The sequence below is a fragment of the Ranitomeya imitator genome, chromosome 8 (genome assembly GCF_032444005.1).
Source record: "Ranitomeya imitator isolate aRanImi1 chromosome 8, aRanImi1.pri, whole genome shotgun sequence".
Lineage (NCBI taxonomy): Eukaryota > Metazoa > Chordata > Amphibia > Anura > Dendrobatidae > Ranitomeya > Ranitomeya imitator.
The window spans coordinates 33752850-33775207 of NC_091289.1; the positions used below are offsets into that span (position 1 = coordinate 33752850).

The 22358-nt window shown below is 40.0% G+C and overlaps 1 protein-coding gene across 4 annotated transcripts in view; it reads right to left on the reverse strand.

The window, feature by feature from the left end:
* The window catches only part of CACNA2D3 (calcium voltage-gated channel auxiliary subunit alpha2delta 3), a 1133445-nt gene that overhangs the window by 376605 nt on the left and 734482 nt on the right, over positions 1-22358 (reverse strand). For all 4 annotated transcript variants that reach the window (XM_069736702.1, XM_069736703.1, XM_069736699.1 and 1 more), the window contains 2 exons: positions 5701-5772; positions 2999-3079 (listed from right to left, as the gene is read on the reverse strand). In XM_069736702.1, coding sequence (XP_069592803.1) covers positions 2999-3079; positions 5701-5772 — 153 coding nt within the window. The remainder of the gene's footprint in view (positions 1-2998; positions 3080-5700; positions 5773-22358) is intronic.

Genomic DNA, 22358 nt, shown 5'->3' on the forward strand with positions numbered 1-22358 from the left:
TCTCAGCAGGGAGGAGGCACACTGATGAGCTGTCAACATGGCTAGTTGGGTGGTATTGAGTTAAACTTTCATAACGGATTATACAGGCGCCCTTACATGGATTTTCAAAGTAAGTACACCGGCCTTATCAGGTCTAATAGATCTATTATATAGTAAAATCTGGAGACAGATCGGCTTTAATCAATGAATTCTTTGCTGCTTTCAGAACCCCTCTCTATCTACACGCTCTAGAGGCTTTCATCTTTTATCATGGCCAGATACAGTCAATGGGTGTAGTTTTAATATACAATACGTTGCAGATTTGATTTCTGATTTTCCACCATTTAAGTAGTTTGTTTATAGAAGGGAACAAGTAAAACATATGAGGAAAAAAGCACAAGCAGTTTACAACAGTGGGGGAGCGAGCCGGGCGATGCAGAACACCTGCGCCCCATTCATACGTTCTGTCTCCATCTGGTTTCCTTAAGCATCAAAATGGAACATTTTATTTCACATTCCCCGAAAACAGGAGGGGAAAAGGGAACCGTGAATAGCAGGGACACATTTGCTACTTGTTTATGTCCTAATGGAATTCGTCTAGAATCATTTTTTATTATACGATGACCTAGTAAACGACGGGAAAAAAAAAAAACGCCCTCGAAAAATATGTTCGAGTCCCCACGGCTGCATGTCTCGCGACTGTCTGACAGAACTAGCCGCGAGACATGCAGCCGCGAGGACTCGAACATATTTTTCGAGAACGCCGAAGACACTCGGTTAGCACTCGAGCATGCTCAGATAACACCTTTTCCCAGCACGTTCGCGCATTACTAATGCATATTAATCATCCACAATATCACAAATGAATAAAATATATCTATTGGTCTTCCTCCCTATACACTGTCTAGATGCAGATGTGTTCATCCTTTTTTTTTTTTTACTGCAAATTTGATACATTATAGTGATTAATATGCAAAATCTTCAACAGGCTGCAGTTCACACCACAACCACCGGGTGGCCACAGTTAGACACGTATAGCATAAACATCTCCCCACTGAGTGTCCCCAAATCATGTTTTATTTTTATTTTTTCAAAAACTGGTCATTTTAGGATACTCATTTCATCATGTATTGGGCCAAAGTAAAGGGTAAGGAAAAAAAAAACATCTGTAGATTGAATATACTGTAGAGAAAGTTTTAGAGACATTCTAGAGATGTTTCCATTTAACCTTGGATCTGAGGTCAGACGCCCCATTTAATTCAATAGGGCTGATCAGAGGATAGTCTTTTCACACGGATACAAAAGAAATCGCAGTGCGCGCTATTCTCTTCTAAATATTGTATGGAATCGCCTGCTCAAGTGCTGTGGAAGCAGAAGAAAATATTGGATCCCATCATCTGTGTAGCATCCGATATGTGCAAACACTGCGATTATTAACCTAAGAAACTGTATTTCATCATGTACATGTTAAAATATTGATTTTTAAATACAGATGTCACATATTGACAATATTGATGAAAATAGTCCAAGTTTTCTGGATGAAATTCGGATGATATTTCATAAGCTTGTCGGACCTCCTACTTAAATTAATCTGTCAGAAGGTTTTGCTATGGAATCCAAGAGCAGCATAATGTTCGGTCAGAGTCCCTGATTCCAGTGATGTATCACTTATTAGGCTGAGTATTGTTGTTTCAATAAAATTTGTGTTTTATCAGCAAGAGATTATCACTGCAGGACTAGTTGTATCATGCCTTCTAGTCTACTGCTCTGTATAACGCCGCCCTCAGCTCTGATTGGCAGCTTTATGCCTGACAGTGTACACAGCTACCAATCAGTGGTGTGGGCGGGGTTATAAAGTGCTCAGCATTTGAGCTCTGCTAGTTCTGCAGAAGATAAAACTGTGACTGTATCATATCACAATGACAGCATGCAGACCAGCAAGTGACACATTGCTGGAATCAGGGTCTCAGACCCAACTAAGCAAAAACCCTTTAAGCCAAACTGAGTTAAAATAGTGTCAGGCTGTGGGTGTAGAGCAGCGTGCATGGTGCAGTTGTCCCATATTTTAGATTTATGTAGATTGCAAATGAATGCTCAGCGCACCAAGGAAAGTTGTTTTTTTGGCATGTCAAGTTTTGGTTTAACAAATGCCGCACCTGTTTGTCGCCCATTGTTAAAAAAAAAGAATGCCTTTGCATAGTGAGGTGTATTAGACTATGACTTTTTTAGTATGAAACTACCTGACAGAGGTCAAAAGGACACTGACCTTCGTCAGGTGTGGGGTTTAGACACCTTGGACATACAGTAACCATAGGGTTCAAAAGCAATGAGATGGAAAAAAAAAATTAAAGAAAAAAAAAAAAAAGAAATGAGATTGGAAATTAAAAAAAAAAAAAAAGCAATGAGATCGGAAAAATAAAATGCAAAAGAAAGCTATGAGTTTGGAAAAAAAATTAAGGAAAAAAAAAATTAGATCGGAAAAAAAAATTGAAAAAAGAAATGAGATCGGAAAAATAATTAAAGAAAAGAAAAAGAAATGAGATAGGAAAAAAAAAACAAAATAACAATGAGATCGGAAAAATAAAATAAAAAAAAACAAAACAATGAGTTCGGGAAAAAAAATGAAGGAAAAAAAAAGAAATGAGATTGGAAAAAAAAAGTTTAAAAGGAAAAAAAGCAACGAGTTGGGAGGAAAAAAAAAAAGAAAAAAAAGAAATGAGATTGGAAACAAAAATTAAAGAAAAAAAAGCGATGAGATCTGAAGAATAAAATAAAAAAAAGCAATGAGATCGGAAAAAAAAAATGAAAAGAAAAAAAGCAAAGAGTTCGGAAAAAAAATAGAAAAAGCAAAAAGCAAAAAAGTTCGGAAAAAAAAAACAAAAAAAAACCCCCTATGAGATCGGAGCAGGACACAAGTGCTCAATTTCAGGAAATGCCAAACACTTGTCTCCTACCTCCTGAGCGGTGGGCCGTCACAGCCGTCACATACATAGGTGGCACTTTCCTTTTGGAGGCTTACCTTATATTTTGGAATGGCTTTTAAAAGTTCTTTAACGGGAACATCTGTGCCAACCACACCTAGGAGAACGCCCTTTGATCTCTGCACAAAAACAAGAATTGAAGGAGAGCAGGCATTCGGCTAAGGTAAACAGTCGCTGGTAAAACATTACAGGCGTGCGCTAATTATTTTCACGTTGTCATAAATCTATTACAGTGCGCAGATGACTTGGGGCTTTGTTGTGCCGACGTTTCCGAGACACTGATGGATATGAATGAAAGTAGAATGAGGGAAAACAGCTGTCATCTCATCTCATCTCATCTCATCTCATATAATTTCATTTTTTTTTTCTCGTTTGGAAGAGGAACGGACCAACATGAGAAATGTATCAACAGCAATCAGCCAATACGTGTTTCTAAAACACATCAGCGGGGAACTGACACATTTATGGTTGCAATTATTACCTCTATTTCCATTGTATGTATCTGGGTGTTTGAAGTGGGAGTTTTCCAGGACGGAACGTCACTGATAATGGAAACATGTGATACTGTACATTTATTTCCTAGATGGAGTATGGCTTGGAGACATTCTCAAGCTTTTTCTTTAGTTTTATATTTAGATGTATTAAAGGGGGGTCCAGTGCCCTCCCTGTGGAGCAAAAGGATCAAATGTGATTGCAGTGGGAGGTATGTAATCTGTGGCAGGGCAGATGGGGACGACTCGGGCAATAAGAGTCCATCAGATCATCATCAGGGGGCCTGACGAAGGAAGGAAGGAAGGAAGGAAGGAAGGAAGAAAAGAAGGAAGGAAGAAAAGGAAGAAAGAAAAGAAAAAAAAAAGAAAGAAAGAACAGAAGAAGGAAAGAAAGAAAGAAAGAAAAAAGAAAGAAAGAAAGAAAGAAAAAAGAAAGAAAGAAGGAAAAAGAAGGAAGGAAAGAAAAAAGGAAAGAAAGAAAGAAAGAAGGAAGGAAAGAAAGAAAGAAAGAAAGAAAAAAGGAAAGAAAGAAAGAAGGAAGGAAGGAAGAAAAGGAAGGAAGAAAAGAAAGAAAGAAAGAAAGAAAGAAAGAAAGAAAGAAAGAAAGAAAGAAAAAAGGAAAGAAAGAAGGAAGGAAAGATGGAAAGAAACAAAAGAAGAAGGAAAGAAAGAAAGAAAAGAAGAAGGAAAGAAAGGAAGAAAAAAGAAAGAAAGAAGGAAAAAGAAGGAAGGAAAGAAAAAAGGAAAGAAAGAAAGAAAGAAGGAAGGAAAGAAAGAAAGAAAGAAAGAAAGAAAGAAAAAAGGAAAGAAAGAAAGAAGGAAGGAAGGAAGAAAAGGAAGGAAGAAAAGAAAGAAAGAAAGAAAGAAAAAAGGAAAGAAAGAAGGAAGGAAAGATGGAAAGAAACAAAAGAAGAAGGAAAGAAAGAAAGAAAAGAAGAAGGAAAGAAAGGAAGAAAGAAAGAAAAAAGAAGGAAAGAAAGAACAGAAGAAGGAAAGAAAGAAGGAAGGAAGGAAAGAAAGGAAGAAAGAAAGAAAAGAAAAAGGAAAGAAAGAAGAAAGAAAGAAAGAAAGAAAGAAAAGAAGAAGGAAAGAAAGGAAGAAAGAAAAGAAGAAGGAAAGAAAATAAAGAAAGAAAAAAGAAAGATATACTGCAAATACTAGCTAAAAAGTGAAAAAGGCAGGAAAATAGGATAAAAAAGGAAAGGAAAAATAAAAAGAGAAAAAGTAAAAAGAAGAAAGAAAAAGAAAGGAAAAAAGAGAAAAAAAGAAAGATATACTGCAAGTTCTAGCTAAAGAAAGACAGAAAAATGGAGCGAAGGATAGAATAAGAAACAAAGGAGAGAAAGTAAGAAAGAACGAAAAAGAACATAATGAAGTAAAAAGAAATATATACTGCAAGTACTAGCTAAAGAAAGACAGAAAAAGAATGGAAAGAAGGATAGAAAAAGAAAAAGATTAAATATGTTGCAAGTGCTAGCTATAAAAAGAAAAAAGAAGAAAGGAAGATTGGAGAAAAAGTGATAGATAATATGATAAGAGATAGATTTATAGATGAAATATCGAGAGATACTGATAGCACAAGTGATGGCAGATAGATCAACAACAGAATACGTTGTGTCCTTTGCCAGATGTTTGAGAAACCTTCATCTGAAAAGTTCAAAGACCTTGTAAAATGCTCTCAAACTTTGCCAACACTGTAAATTGTCCCAGGTCTCCATTTTCAGCAGGTTTTGCAATTCTGTTTTGCAGTCGATCACAATATTGCAGTGTAAAAATAACACCAGATAATGATGAAGATGACTACGGGTTTACAATCTACTAAACAGAAATAGCCCTAGTGAGCATGGAGGTATTCTGCAGAGAACAGTAACTATATACATGCTAGTGTAAGGAGACTTATAGGCCATGCAACGCTCCTCTGGGAAACTAAATATTCAAATTGCCTTTTCAAGAGGAAGAGGACTCCTAATTCTGTTTCTGTGCACTGCTTTGAAAATTATCAATGGAAGGTGATAATTGTCTTATTACGTGGAGTCTCACTAATTACGGTAAATGCTGTTCAGAGTTCCCCAACTGAGCAAAGTGATGGTCAAACATGACAACTATTGCTCCACTGAAAATCTCTAGGACTTGCACAGTGGTTTGAAAAACTTTTTGGAGCATCTTGGACATCGATCTTTCTGTTTAAACATTTCTTCGAAAACAAAACCAAATATTAATTCACCCGCGGCGATCCTCCTCATACTTACTGTTTCATTCTCTTTACTGAATACAGGCATTGCAACGGTTGTCATCAGAACCATTCCCTGGTCTTCAGCGAGCTGGACAGAAGAGAAAGGGTCAATCACAGACGGTACTAGAGTATGGACAATGACAGGTGCAGACGTCTCAGCAATGGTGATTACTAGCCAAAAGTTTGTGAACCAAAACACAATAATCTTTAGAAATCAACTCCAAACCGACCATAGTACCTCCAGGTAACTGATTATCCTATGACAAAGACACCTGTCAAGGAGGCAAGCAGCGGATGGGCAGTCACTTCTTCAAGTGTTGAAAGCAAAGAAACGGGTAAATGTAAGGATCTGAGGAACATCAACAAAGGCAATGGTTACCTCACTGGGTAAAACATCTCCAAATGGTTGATCTTATGGGGTCTTCCTGGTATGCAATACTTAAAAAACCCCAACATGGTCCAAAGAAGGCCAACATGAGGAGCCGGTAAAAGGGTCATAGGGTCCTCCTGTTATTGCCTATGTTATTGAGCATGTATAATTTGAATTCTTCTTTTGTCACGATTTTCCATGATGCAGTTTTGAGGAGTTTATAAATAGGAAAAGTAATCAGCTGATCATTCACAGACAGTGAAATTCTTCAGTTTTCAATGGTGCACGGTAATCATAGTAGGGCCGGCTGCCCAAAGTCAGCAATGGAAGTAATGTAGTATATTGGAGCCAGAACTGGAGGATTCATCTTAAAATCTTTATCTCCTTTATTTATCCAGAACAGCACATGACAAATGTTGTTAAAATCAGAAAAAACAACTTGTTTCAAGTACAAAGATGACTTTTCCTCACGGTAAAACTTGTTGCACGTAGTTCGACCACTCTTACTCATGGTATTCCAAAGTGTTACAAGTGGATAGATCACTCTTACTCATGGTACACTAATGCGTTTCAAGTTGAAAGACCTTTCTTACTCATGATCTTCCGTGTTACAAGTGGATAGACCACTCTTATGCATGGTTTACTAAAATGTTTCAATGGACAGACCACGTCTACTCATGGTGTTCAAATGTGTTAGAAGTTTCAAGTGGATAGACTACCCTTATGTTTGGTGTACTAACCCCTTTCAAGTGGGTAGACCACTTTTAGTCATGGTACACTAAGGCATTTTAAGTGGATATGCCACTCTTATTCATGATACATTGACATGTTTTCAGTGGATAGAGCACAGTTACTCATGATAGACTAAGTGAATAAAACACTCTTACTTAGGTATTCCAAGATGTAACAAGTGGATAGACCACTCTTACTCATGGTACACTAACGCATCTGAAATGGATAGACCAAACTAATGCTATTCTAAGTAGCGATGGGCGAACCCGAAAAGTAAAGACATGGACCCCGAACACAGACTTCGCCAGGAAGTCCATGTTACTGTTAGAGTTCAGCACCCTGAACATTGGGTGTTTTCCACGCTGTCATCTGCATGACAGTACAAGAAACATTGGTGGCTCTGATTGGTGGTAAGATCATTACTGCCAGCCAGAGAGCTGTGGTTTCCATGCTGTCTGATGACAGCATCAGCCAGCAGCTGTTGTAAAAAGTTTATCTCTGGTCACAGGCATTGCTTGATGAGAGAGTACTACTCCCATCAGCCTATGCCTGCTGTTGCTGAAAACAGTGAGAGCATGCGCCGCTGATGGGAGTATTCATCAGCCAGCGCCTGTGCTTTATATAAAAATATGACTTGGGGGTCTCTTCTATTTTTTTTTACAAAACTCTCTCAGCTGTCAGGTTTGTCATGGGTGGTTTTCAAGAATAGAGGGGTACCCATGCTGTTTTTTTTTATTATTTAAATCAATAATTCAAAAAAGGTGTGGGGCTCCCCCCATTTTTGACAACCAGCCATGCTAAAAGAGACAGCTGTGGGCTGGTATTCTCAAGTTGGTAAGAGACCATGAACATTGCCCCCCACAGCCTAAAAATAGATAGCAGCCCACAGCTGCCCCAGAAAAGGTGCATCAATTCTGTCACTTTACCTGGCTGTTTTCAGTTGCCCTGGTGCGGTGGAAAGAGGGGTAATGGTTATGGGGTTGATGTCAACTTTCTCATACAGCGACCGCTGCCGTAAGTGAGGTCATTGAGATTCAGCTGTAAACTCGGGTGAACTTTCTCACAGGAGCTCAGCATTAGATTACACTCCTGTCAGTGTGTGCCAGCTGGCGGGGATAGCGGTCGCATCACTGATGATCTTCATGGGACAGTATGGATTATCTTCACTTTAGGCAGTTGAGAGATATGGTTGTTTATTATTTTTATTTTATTATTGGGGACATGGGCATTGGTGTATTAGGTGTAAGGTGAATATTTTTGTTGTTTATTTTTTGTTTTTTGCAGGGGACAAGGTCTTCAGTGGAATAGGCATAAGGTGGGTATACTGTGCTTTTTTATTTTTTATTTGAAATAAAGCAGTGTGTGTCTCTCTTTCAAATATAGGACTTTTTTATGGCTGTGTCTTCTTTACAATCTAACTATGGGGTTGGGTTAGTAATGGGGGTGTCTGATAGGCACCTCTCCATTACTTAATTTCAGTGGCTTTAAAACAGCTTACACTAACCCCACAGCCATCACCCCTGAGAATACCTGCCCCCAGCTGTCTGTTTTAGCTTGGCTGGTTGTCAAAAATGGAGAGGACTCCACGCCATCCTTTTTAAATTATTTATTTAGATCACTTCAAAAAATGGATTGTGGAACCCTGTATAATTGATAACCAGCCACGAGAAAGCTGACAGTTGAGGGTTGTATACCGCAGTTGTCAGTTTTGCCTGTACTGGTTATAAAAAATAAAAGAGACCCCATGTCATTTTTTTATTATTTATTTATATCACAAGTGCCAGCTGATGAATACTCCCATTAATGGTGCCTGCTCTCAATGACAGCAGGCGTAGGCTTTCTCATCAGCTGATACCTGCGACCAGAGGTAAACTATTTACCACCGGTCACAGCTGCTACCTCACGCTGTCAACTGACTGTTTAGAAACTGCACCTCTGACCAGAATTAATGATCTTACCGCTGATCAGACACAGATGAAGGCATGGCAAAGAACAGATTTTTGGGACCCACATTCATCTGAATGGGGTCCGGGTTCAGGTATCGTTTTGGTACCCGAACCAAACTTTTTTTTTAAGCTGATCGGCCAAACCTGCCGGACCCAAACATCCACGAGTTCGCCCATCACTAGTTGCAAGTGGATAAACCACTCTTACTTGTGGTGTACTAACTCTTTTTAAGTGTATAGACCACTTTTACTCATGGTACACTAATGCGTTTTAAGTGGGTAGACCACTCTTGCTCAGAATATTTCAATGTGTTACAAGTGGATAGACCACTGTTAGTCATGGTACACTAACGCATTTTAAGCGAACAGACAATTCTTACCCATGGTAAGTGCTCTTGCCACTTGAAGGCATTGGTTTTTCAGATTTAAACCATGATTGTAATCTCCTGCTTTGGATAACTAAGGAATATAACAATTTTTCATTTTACAGTAATTTTCAGAAAATGGGGGCAAAAAGACCCATTTCCACCTCAAATTATACATGCTAAATAATCTAGATGAGCCCTGGGAACACTTAAAAAGCAATGCCACAATAAAGGAGAGAGTGGGGACTGCACCCTAATGGGAAGAACTGCAGTAATACAGTTTCTGGTTCTGTAATTGTTCTCTTGTTTCTACAAGACTAGGGAGTCCACCTCTGCTTATGGGTCATTTGCATCAAAGTTGTTCCATCCAGCATGTCCACATGGATATTCCTTCTCTGAACCCCGCTTATACAGGTACTATACAGATGATCAGGTTTTTAAATACATCAGATAGGGATTATATACATAAGGTAGGACTGCTCTATATGGGTATACCTTGACGATTGGTGGATTTTGCAAAAAAAACCGTATCAAATAATACCCTGTTTTTTCCATCTTTTGACTAGCATTTGCTTATTACTGTGATTTTTTTTACAACAGAGTATTTTTGACCTCACTGTGCTCTTTTGTGTCTTCAAGTTTCTTGGTGGTGTGTGAACAGATTCCTACAGACTTGTTCATTGTGTTTCTGGTTCAGTAATACAGTATAGCATAGACTTATTGGGAAATGGGAACACAGTGGCGCTTAATATGGCCACTTGTTGCTATCCGCCTTAAAGATTGTCATTGGCCAACATATTAGATAGATTTTAAGGGTTTAAAGCAACAAAAAAAAACACAAAATGTACTGTTCATACTATAAAAAAAAATCTGTGCAGTGGATACAATATGGACATTCCTGTGTAATGTTCCAGATGGTCATTTCTTAATATTTCACTGTATTAGATGCCTTTACGATTAGTTTCCATGTCTTATTAGTATTTATTATTATTTTTTGTAATTCTTGGGTAAACAGCTTACATATGTGGCGATGTGATCGGAGGAGGGATGGACACATTCTTTGAACTAGGTCCATGCCTATAGCAAATATGTGCAATTAACAATTCTCGATCGAAAGAGGGAGAGTTACGCAACGATGCAGCGCGCGGGGATCTGGAGCAATAAATACTATGTACTTCGCTTCATGCTTTGAAGTCAAGGCCACATCTTATTTATGGTTATCATCTGAATTGTTGTTTTATTAAAAACACCGCTATGGAAAAATCAGCTTATATATTATGTGTGACACATTTCATTACTGTACAGCACACATGATAAAAATGAAGAATTGATGGCGTTTGATATAATGCAGGTCCTAAATTATTCTCATCCATGTGGGACTGCAGTGGTCAAAGGTTCATAGCTCGATCAAGAGGTTGGGCATTAAGTTTGCATGCGAGCAATTATCCATTTAAGAGGTTGAGGCTGGTGTGGGTGTAGCTACGCTAAAGGCCTCCATACATATCCGATAACGGTGGTCTGTCAGACAGCTATCTCTAATGGCTTCAACATATGGAAACTCTCTACAGTGAGTGAGAAGAGTCTTAACTCTCTGCCGAACAAAAGAATTGGATGTTGAAATTCCAATGGTTGACCATTCTCTCTTTGACATTATCGAAGGAGAAGTCAAGAGGCCTCCATAAATATTAAACAATTGTCTGGTCTTTCTTGGATCCAGCCAACCTTAGTCTAATGCCCATGGTGGGCTTAATCCTCAACGATCAGGTGGATAAGATACTGTGACCGGCTATATGCAGTAAATCATGTAATTCATGGACAGGCTGTGTCCTCCAGAATAGCTCTTCTATGACACCCATATATACCAAGAGAAAACGCACACAGAATTTACATATACAGTGGGGCAAAAAAGTATTTAGTCAGTCAGCAATAGTGCAAGTTCCCCCACTTAAAAAGATGAGAGGCGTCTGTAATTTACATCATAGGTAGACCTCAACTATGGGAGACAAACTGAGAAAAAAAAATCCAGAAAATCACATTGTCTGTTTTTTTAACAATTTATTTGCATATTATGGTGGAAAATAAGTATTTGGTCAGAAACAAACAATCAAGATTTCTGGCTCTCACAGACCTGTAACTTCTTCTTTAAGAGTCTCCTCTTTCCTCCACTCATTACCTGTAGTAATGGCACCTGTTTAAACTTGTTATCAGTATAAAAAGACACCTGTGCACACCCTCAAACAGTCTGACTCCAAACTCCATTATGGTGAAGACCAAAGAGCTGTCAAAGGACACCAGAAACAAAATTGTAGCCCTGCACCAGGCTGGGAAGACTGAATCTGCAATAGCCAACCAGCTTGGAGTGAAGAAATCAACAGTGGGAGCAATAATTAGAAAATGGAAGACATACAAGACCACTGATAATCTCCCTCGATCTGGGGCTCCACGCAAAATCCCACCCCGTGGAGTCAGAATGATCACAAGAACGGTGAGCAAAAGTCCCAGAACCACGCGGGGGGACCTAGTGAATGAACTGCAGAGAGCTGGGACCAATGTAACAAGGCCTACCATAAGTAACACACTACGCCACCATGGACTCAGATCCTGCAGTGCCAGACGTGTCCCACTGCTTAAGCCAGTACACGTCCGGGCCCGTCTGAAGTTTGCTAGAGAGCATTTGGATGATCCAGAGGAGTTTTGGGAGAATGTCCTATGGTCTGATGAAACCAAACTGGAACTGTTTGGTAGAAACACAACTTGTCGTGTTTGGAAGAAAAAGAATACTGAGTTGCATCCATCAAACACCATACCTACTGTAAAGCATGGTGGTGGAAACATCATGCTTTGGGGCTGTTTCTCTGCAAAGGGGCCAGGACGACTGATCTGGGTACATGAAAGAATGAATGGGGCCATGTATCATGAGATTTTGAGTGCAAACCTCCTTCCATCAGCAAGGGCATTGAAGATGAAACGTGGCTGGGTCTTTCAACATGACAATGATCCAAAGCACACCGCCAGGGCAACGAAGGAGTGGCTTTGTAAGAAGCATTTCAAGGTCCTGGAGTGGCCTAGCCAGTCTCCAGATCTCAACCCTATAGAAAACCTTTGGAGGGAGTTGAAAGTCCGTGTTGCGAAGCGAAAAAGCCAAAAACATCACTGCTCTAGAGGAGATCTGCATGGAGGAATGGGCCAACATACCAACAACAGTGTGTGGCAACCTTGTGAAGACTTACAGAAAACGTTTGACCTCTGTCATTGCCAACAAAGGATATATTACAAAGTATTGAGATGAAATTTTGTTTCTGACCAAATACTTATTTTCCACCATAATATGCAAATAAATTGTTAAAAAAACAGACAATGTGATTTTCTGGATTTTTTTTTCTCAGTTTGTCTCCCATAGTTGATGTCTACCTATGATGTAAATTACAGATGCCTCTCATCTTTTTAAGTGGTGGAACTTGCACTATTGCTGACTGACTAAATACTTTTTTGCCCCACTGTATATGATGTTTTACTTATCTATTCCATGTAGTTACACCTTCTTCTGAGGCTAACATTCGATTTGGGACCCCATTACGAAATGTGAAAGGCTATTCCCATCTCAGACATTTGTGGCATATGTAAAAGATATGCTAAAATGTCTAATGGATGGGATACCAATGTTGGGATCAACACCTATTAAAAAAAAAGAGCACATCTTGCAACACCTGGAACTGAGAGGTGGCTGCACATGTGTGGCTCTGTTTATTATTAGTTCATAAAATTGGCATGCTAGACCTCCCACCCCCCAAAAAAACATAGAGTGGCTTCACGCAAAGCCTCTCTATTCTTAGCGACGCAAGACAAGACTAATTCTCTATATAGGTAAAGGTCCTAGCAATAAAGGTCTGAGTTTCAAATGCCCTTTTACATAGCCTGATCAAACTTGAGTGACTTGTTACTGCCTCCTTAGCATTCAGAGCTCAGGGCACGTGCCCCATCGGGCATCCTCGATCTTCACTCCAGTAAAATTGAATGTAGAGTGGCATGCACATAAAGCCTCTCTGTTCCTGCTGGCACAAGACAGGACTCGTTCTCTAAATAGATAAAGGTCCTAGCAATAAAGGTCTGAGGTTGAAATGCCCTTTTACACAGCCTGGCCAAAGTTGAGTGACTTGTTACTGCCCCCTTAGTCGTCAGAACTCAGGGCACATGCCCCATCAGGCACCTTCTAGTTTCACCCCAGTAAAATTGAATGTAGAGTGGCATGCACGTAAAGCCTCTTTGTTCCTGCTGGCACAAGACAGGACTCATTCTCTAAATAGATAAAGGTCCTAGCCATAAAGGTCTGAGGTTGAAATGCCCTTTTACACAGCCTGGCCAAAGTTGAGCAACTTGTTACTGCCCCCTTAGTAGTCAGAACTCAGGGCACATGCCCCATCAGGCACCCTCTAGTTTCACCCCAGCAAAATTGAATGTAGAGTGGCATGTACGCAAAGCCTCTCTATTCCTGGTGGAACAAGACATGATTCATTCTCTAAATAGATAAAGGTCCCAGCAATAAAGGTCTGAGATTGAAATGCCCTTTTACATTGCTTGGCCAAAGTTGAGTGACTTGTTAGTTCATTCAGAACTCGGGGCATGTGCCCCATCGGGCATCCTCTAGTTTCGTTCCAGGAAAACTGAATTCTCTTTTATGAAAAAAAGCAATACATAAAAGCTTCTGCATTGACAGGAACTTAACATTGACCTTCAGTAGATAAATCGAAGTCAGATTAGTATTCACCGACCACTTGCTGAGACATCCGCACTTTTTGAAACATTTATAAGTCATGTCATAGATTGTGAAGTTATCGTCTTCCATCCTTCTGATGTATAGGGATTGCAGGACACTTCCACTTCATTATAGAGAATTGACAGGTAAGTTATGCCTACAGTAACTTAGAAAAGGAGATCTGAGCCTAGGTTCAACCCAAAAACCAGCAATTGATTTATATAGTCATGTTAATATTACAATGGCTGGAGGAAAAAACCCCAAAACTTCTCTCCAGGGTTTTTGGAAATCGATGACTCTGAGAAGCCATTATGATACTTCTACAACCTTGCAGTTCTCGGAGATTTACACACAAAATGGAGACTGCCTGTGTACTATTGATGATGAAAGACACATGAAAATTAGATTTTTCCACTTTTATCAGAACATCTCCATCTATTAGATTAGTGTTTTTGATTGTGCCCATAATATAATTCCTCCATAAAATTTTTGTTAAATTGCCTAAAGGCCGTAGCTTGATTAAGAGGGTTGCCGAATGCCCCATAAATATGATCTCTATTGTACAAATGTAAAATCAGGCAAGTTTCTAGCACAATATAAAAAAACTTCATATATCACCCAATTTCATTCATTACTAGTTCTGAAAGTTCAGAGGTTTTCTTGTAAGCAGTGACGCAAACACAGCCTTCGATTGCGTACCTCTGTGTCGGCCACAACAGCAAAGGGGAATGGCTTAGTTAATGAACTGAGCAAGACAGCCAGCCCCCTTTATACATGTCACCAGCACAGAGGCTGTATCGGCACCATAATTTACCTGAAAAGCTCTCAACTTCCAGAACTACAAAAACGAAAAAAAAAACTAAGCAATCAAGTGGTCTACGAAGTTTTGAAATTTAGTTCCCCGATTAATCAAGCAGTTTATGTCAGAATTCTGTAGTAAAACTGCTTGAAATTTAGCACAGGAAAGATATATACCTTGGTACCGTGTTAGCCAGTAGATAGAAAAATATTTAAAATTGAGAGTCCTCAGTGGTTGATACCTTTTTGAAAGCTAGCAAAAATTTTTGTGCAACTCTCAACTCAGAATTGGCAACTTTTGATGTTTCTATGCCAGTCCCGGTCAGCTGTGACAACTTTTTGAGCATTGCATTGATCTGGGTCAGGACCAGAAGTGGTAAAGCCCGCCAGAGAATTTCATCATAGTGTTGCATTGCAAATCATGCCAAAAATGTACTCCAGCCCTGGCTGGAGTAACATTTCTGGCAGTAATTAGATGCACTAAATTCATTAAGTGGCATACTCCAAGACACCATTAAGATTGGCATACAAATTGCCGGTCTTAATTAATTTTTAGAGTATATTAGTACGTTTTCTTACTTTACATTTGCATGCCACAGAATCAGTGTTTTGGAATCAGGCAACCCCTTTAAAGGGAATCTGTTAGTAGGATGAACCTGTTATGATTAGGTAATTCAGTACCACAATGGACATAGAAGTCAGAGCACATACAGTGACCTGACAATAACCCAAAAACATAGAACGAGCTCTGAGACGTGGGAACTCTGCTGACCGCAATCCCTAATCCTCTCCAACCACACTAAAGGCAGCCGTGGATTGCGCCTAACGCTCCCTATGCAACTCGGCACAGCCTGAGAAACTAGCTAGCCTGAAGATAGAAAATAAACCTACCTTGCCTCAGAGAAATACCCCAAAGGAAAAGGCAGCCCCCCACATATAATGACTGTGAGTAAGATGAAAAGACAAACGTAGAGATGAAATAGATTTAGCAAAGTGAGGCCCGACTTTCTGAACAGAGCGAGGATAGGAAAGGTAACTTTGCGGTCAACACAAAACCCTACAAACAACCACGCAAAGGGGGCAAAAAGACCCTCCGTACCGACTAACGGCACGGAGGTACACCCTCTGCGTCCCAGAGCTTCCAGCAAGCAAGAAAAAACCAAATAAGCAAGCTGGACAGAAAAAACAGCAAACAAAAATAACAAAAGCGGAACTTAGCTATGCAGAGCAGCAGGCCACAGGAGCGATCCAGGAGGAAGCAAGTCCAATACTAGAACATTGACTGGAAGCCAGGATCAAAGCACTAGGTGGAGTTAAATAGAGCAGCACCTAACGACTTCACCACATTACCTGAGGAAGGAAACTCAGAAGCCGCAGTACCACTTTCCTCCACCAACGGAAGCTCATAGAGAGAATCAGCCGAAGTACCACTTGTGACCACAGGAGGGAGCTCTGCCACAGAATTCACAACAGAACCAGCCTAAGCCGTCTATATGGTCATGCAGGTCATAGGAAGCTGAATAAAATGATATCTTGAAATCTACGATCCAATATATTACTCCAGAGAAATCCAAATTTTTATTAATATGTAAATACACTGTTTGGATCTATGGGCTGGACAGAGATCTCTCCCAGGATCTGCCCCCAGAGATCACTTTAAATGACAAGGGGTGAGAAATGTAGATCAGGAGAGCAGTCATTACAAGTCTCACACTGGTAATGTCTCCTTTCATTTATCTTGTGGCGGATTTTCAGAGAGATCTATGTCCGGCCCATAGATCTTAACGACTCATTTACATATTAAGAAAAAATGTGATTTCTTTGGAATAAAACATGGGATCTCATATATTAATGTATCACTTTATTCAACTTTTTATGACCTACATGCTCATATAGATGGCTTAGGATGGTTCAACCTACTGACGGATTCCCTTTAAAGACCTTGTTTTGTCCAAATGTACAGGTTAAAGGGTTTTCTGTGAAAAAAAAAATTAGGCTAAGTCATAAATGCTTAATGGACAGAGAGTCAAACCCCCGAGGAAACCCGATGAAAATCAGAAAAGGCAGAGTCCTTCTTTTTGATGGTCATCATCAGTCCCGGGGATGTATCTGACCTTTAGGATTACCCTCTATACAAACAGTGATGACTATGGTGAACAATAAATACACCAGAAATATATTCATTAGTATAAGGAAATAAAGACCTTAGATTAAAAAAAGGCAAAATTATTTGTTAAATTACACATGGAAAATTCTAAAATTAACTGGAAGTTGCCAATGGAATAAAGTATATATAAAACTCAAATAAATCAATTGAAATATGGAAAATACTAATTGAACACCTTAAACGATGGATTACAAGGAGGTTAGTCTTTAGAAAATATTTTGAGATTCCTTAAAAATAGCTATAATTTAATGCAGAGAGTAATTAATGTTGGAAAAAGTCCAGATGTTCATCAAGGAGGCCCGGAGAACAGTGGCTTCAGAAAAGTCTACAATTTGGATCACATTTAAAGGGGTTGCCCATTTAGGGCCACCTATTTTTTCTTAGAATGTTTCTTCAGTTAATGGGAATTTTTTAGCATTTTTTACAAAATGATATAGTGACAATTGAAAAATTGCATTTTTTTACAGAGCTGATGTGCCAGTCATGAGAAATCTACTGCAGAAATCACATACAAATCAGGCAGGAAGTGCACTGTGGGCGTGTCACTGGACTTTTGACACACCCCCAGTGCACTTCCATCCTGATTTGAAGGGATCTATGCACTATATTACTCGTGACGGACAAATGGTAATACTAATTTTACAAAGAAAAGTCATAATTTTTATTGCGAAACAAGGATCTATACAGCCAAACAACAACTATGTAAAATAATGCCGATAGATTACCTTTAAAAACTGATCACAGAAAGACCCCGGCAGGACCATAACTTTGGCAAGCTGCGATTTTGTCCTCAAACTGGCTCGGTCCGAGTAAAAAAATGTGCACAGACCCATAGACTAACATTAGTCCAAGTGCTATCCCAAGTTTTGACGGACCGCGCTAGGCCCGAAAATACAGCCATGTCACGAGCCTTTTAATCCGCAAACTCATCCAGATTGAGATTTTTATTTTCGAAATTATTTGATTTTCCTAAAAAATTAGGGTCTTGAAAGGAGACCCTCCACCTATCTACCCCAATCCCTTAATGACTAAGGAGCTTCCAGTGACTGCCACATTTACTGCATTAAATATTGGCTATTTAAGCAATACTTTCATATTTTCTAGAAAATTACCCGCAAAGTAAACTTTATGACAATACAGGTCATCAATTACGGTGTTAGCAACAAAAAAACGACAGCAACACAATACCAATACCAACGCACACACCACAACATAATAATGGATGTGTCGTGACACCGAGGACAATTGTAGACGTGAAAGAGTTAATATCGTCAGCACAATTTGATCCCATCCTTGGATGAGCTTTGTCTTATTCCAGGTTTATTCCAGAAGTTACACCTTGAATGTTAATGTATATATATATACAATGTAAGGCGTCGTAACGCGGAGCTACAGTGATGGCCAGATGTCGGAGATCAGAGGTCTTGACTAAGGACCTTTGTAGAAGATAGATGCGAAAGAGATGGTCGTAAGGAGTTAATGTCCATCTACCGTCATTTCATTCATAAAAAAAAAACACCAGCGTAGATGACTTTGAGGAGTTTACTAATATATTTACGAGCGCAAGATTTTCTCAATTCTCACATATTTGTAAATTCTAAGGTTCCATCAACCAATTTTTTGCCATAAATCTGGAATATTTTGCAACTTTTAGTATTTTTATCGCAGTTTTCGCAACTTTTTGAAAAGTGTACAGAACCTGACGGGAGAGGCGTAAACAACATTTATTCCTTGGTGCTTTACATGTGAGGAGGGGTATACATAATAAAAAACAAGTACAATACTTTTGAACACTACAAATAAAAAGATCCATCATCAGCAGTTGACCTGCCTGCTGACTGTTTCCACATAGCAGGAAAACTATTAGACTAAGGAAAAATGCCTATAACATTTTTGGAAATGTGCGAGTTAGGGACAGTAAAAAAAAATTTCTTATTTCTTCTGCATAGTTACAGGTAAAATGCGTTAATTTGAGAGCAAGTGTGTAACACAAAGTTCTGAGAGTTCGTAAACCGTAGACTGTTTTTAATCCTTGGCGACTGTCGAACTTCAAAGAGTAACAGGTGAGTGAAGCAAAGCGTGATACATGATGTTTTACAACTGCGGAAATATGCGAGTGGTAAAAAGGAGGACACAATGTTACTTACATATGGTAAAGAATTACAGGTGTGGGGGGATGGCAGCAATTTTATGGAAATGGAAAAAAGTCTCATAGAATCTTGTCACATGTATCGGGGAAAAATCTCGATTCAGATTTCAATATTTACCCCATAAATCCATAAAATGCTTCATGTGGGTGTAGACAAATATGGTATTCAACTAAAGCTGGTGTGGAACTACAAGTCTATAAAAAGCCTTATTGGGACTTTTGGTTCCATAAATGCTAAATAAGCAAAGTAAATATTTACAAGACCTGACGAATAAAGTAGAATGGCGGGGCGCCATCATTAAAGATCAACATGATGAACGGAGACTCATTCATCTGAGTTCTCCCCTTATCCCAAGCTATAGTGTATCATAAAAACTGGAAACAAACGGGTCAACCTGCGCTACCGTCAAAGGATGATGAGAAGACAAGAATCTGATTCTGATGTTAATTGGTCAACGCGTTTTGAAGTTTCGAACTTCTTCATCAAGATGACCCCGCGTGGCTTGTCCTGATGAAGAAGTCTGAATCCTTGAAACGCATTGACCAATAAACCATAGAGTTGGATTTTTGTCTTCTCATCGTCCTTTGACGGGAGCGCAGGTTAACCCATTTGTTTCCAGTTTTTATGATTCCCTCCTCATGGGTCTGCAGCAGCCCTCATCTTTTTCAGTAGTTGTGGACACACAACCCGATCAGGTTAGGGAACAAACAAGTTATCACTATCACGTATCAAAATGAGAGGAGATAACTTGATGATCGATGGGTGTCCAACACCTGGTGCCCACATGCTTGGCAAATCCACATTACAAAATAGAGTGGCAGGTCGGACACCCAACCGCCGTTCCATTCATTCTCTTTGTGGCATTGGCAGGTAAAAGCAAAGCACAATGTTCAGCAACCCTATAGTGAATGAATGGAATGGCGGTCCAGCATGCGCACTGTTGCTCCATTCTAATGGGGATAAAAGTTCCCCATTCTGCCAGTCAGGAAAGGTCGTAGAGGGTGGACTCCCACCAATCAATGTTATCATCTATCCTGAGGATAGGTGTTAAAATATTTTAACTGGACACCCCCTTTAGGCCAGTCTCACATACAGACGTGATTACGGGACTCACGTTTATCTAAACATGAAGTTATCTCCACTTTTTCTTTAGCGTTAGACTTAACACCAAATATTCCTCTTGCCACTAGAGGGGAGCGAATATTTCAATATTCAGTTGGGATTACGATCGCCATATTTGCGATATTCGCCAATCATAGCCGAACGCCATTGGAGTCAATGAGAGTACAGATGAGCGATTTTTTTCGGAAACGATGGTCAAACATAAAATCTGTACGAATCTGGCAAATTCGGATTCAGCGATCGTTTTCCCAACATATTCGCTCCTCTCTGCTCATCACCAATGCGCCCTTACTCTTCTCTGTAGCTGTCTTAGGAGGAATCATGTACTGTACTACGTAGACGAGTAGGTAGCACTTAATAAGTGCTTCTGATGTGCAAGCAAGAGACCAATATATAGAAAAAAACAACACATCATAAAATACTAGTGAACAACAAAAATAGCTAGTGATGAGCGAATATAGTCGTTACTCGAGATTTCCCGAGAACGCTCGGGTGACTTCCGAGTGTTTTTTAGTGCTCGGAGATTTAGTTTTCATCGCCGCAGCTGAATGATTTACATCTGTTAGCCAGCATAAGTACATGTGGGGGTTGCCTGGTTGCTAGGGAACCCCCACATGTAATCAAGCTGGTTAAAAGATGTAAGGTAAGAGGTGAGGAAAACTAAATTTCCGAGCACTAAAAAATACTCGGAGGACCCCCGAGCGTTCTCGGAAAATCCCGAGTAACAACTATATTCGCTCATCACTAAAAATAACTAGAGAAAAATCTTTCTTGATACATGACTATATAGACTGTATGGTCTATATGCGGTGCGCTGCTTTTCTCTACATAGTTACATTAGGAGGGATCATGCTTCACATGCTGGGCGGCAGATAGTGTAGATCCACTGCGTAGAGGAACAGAAGAACAATTTGACAACAGCAGATCTGCGTTCTATTAATTTAAATTAAAAAAAACTAACTGTTCCCCGATGTTCCAAACACTTTTATAGCCCATGCCATTAGGTTGTATCCTTCTCTGTGCATCTATACATTAAAAACTTCCACATTTTTAGACTTTATATAAAGTTTTAAGCGTGGAAGCGCTCGGTATTAGCGCGAAACGGCCGTCGTCGTCTTGCCTGTCGCACTCCCCCTCTCACTCCCTCCCTTGAACCGCGAAGATGTTTTGCTATATGCTCCAATAAAGGACGTTTGAATTGCCACTGATTGGTGAGTGCTATTGCGTTTTTTCTACTTTTTTATTTATAAAGTTTTAAGACTTAATGTTCTTCCATTTTATTATTATTATTATTATACATTTTTATAGCGCCATTTATTCCATGGCGCTTTACATGTGAATACGGGGCAAATATAGACAAATACATTAAACATGAGCAGATAACAAGGCACACGAGTACATAAGGAGGGAGGACCCTGCCCGCGAGGGCTCACAGTCTGCAGGGGGTGGGTGAGGATACACTAGGAGAGGGAAGAGCTGGCTGTGCGGCTGTTCAGTAGGTTGAGGATCACTGCAGGCTGTAGGCTTGTCGGAAGAGATGAGTCTTCAGGTTCTTTTTGAAGGTTTCTATGGTAGGCGCAAGTCTGATGTGTTGGGGTAGAGAGTTCCAGAGTATGGGGGAAGCACGGGAGAAGTCTTGGATGCGGTTATGGGAAGAAGAGATGAGAGGGGAGTAGAGAAGGAGGTCTTGGGAGGATCGGAGGTCGCGTGTAGGTAGGTACCGGGAGACCATGTCACAGATGTATGGAGGAGACAGGTTGTGGATGGCTTTGTACGTCAGTGTGAGGGTTTTGAACTGGAGTCTCTGGGCGATAGGAAGCCAGTGAAGGGCTTGACACAGGGGAGAGGCTGGGGAATAGCGGGGGGACAGGTGGATTAGTCGGGCAGCAGAGTGTAGGATGGATTGGAGTGGTGCCAGAGTGCTAGAGGGGAGTCCAGAGAGTAGGAGGTTGCAGTAGTCGAGGCGGGAGATGATAAGGGCATGCACTAGCGTTTTTGCAGTGTTGCGGTCAAGGAAAGCACGGATCCGGGAAATATTTTTGAGTTTGAGACGACAGGAGGAGGCAAGGGCTTGGATATGTGGCTTGAAAGAGAGGGCAGAGTCGAGGATCACCCCGAGGCACCGGGCGTGTGGGACTGGGGATAGTGAGCAGCCATTGACATTGATGGATAGGTCTGGTGGAGGGGTAGAGTGAGATGGGGGAAAGATGATGAATTCTGTTTTGTCCATGTTCAGTTGTAGAAAGCGAGCAGAAAAGAAGGCTGAAATGG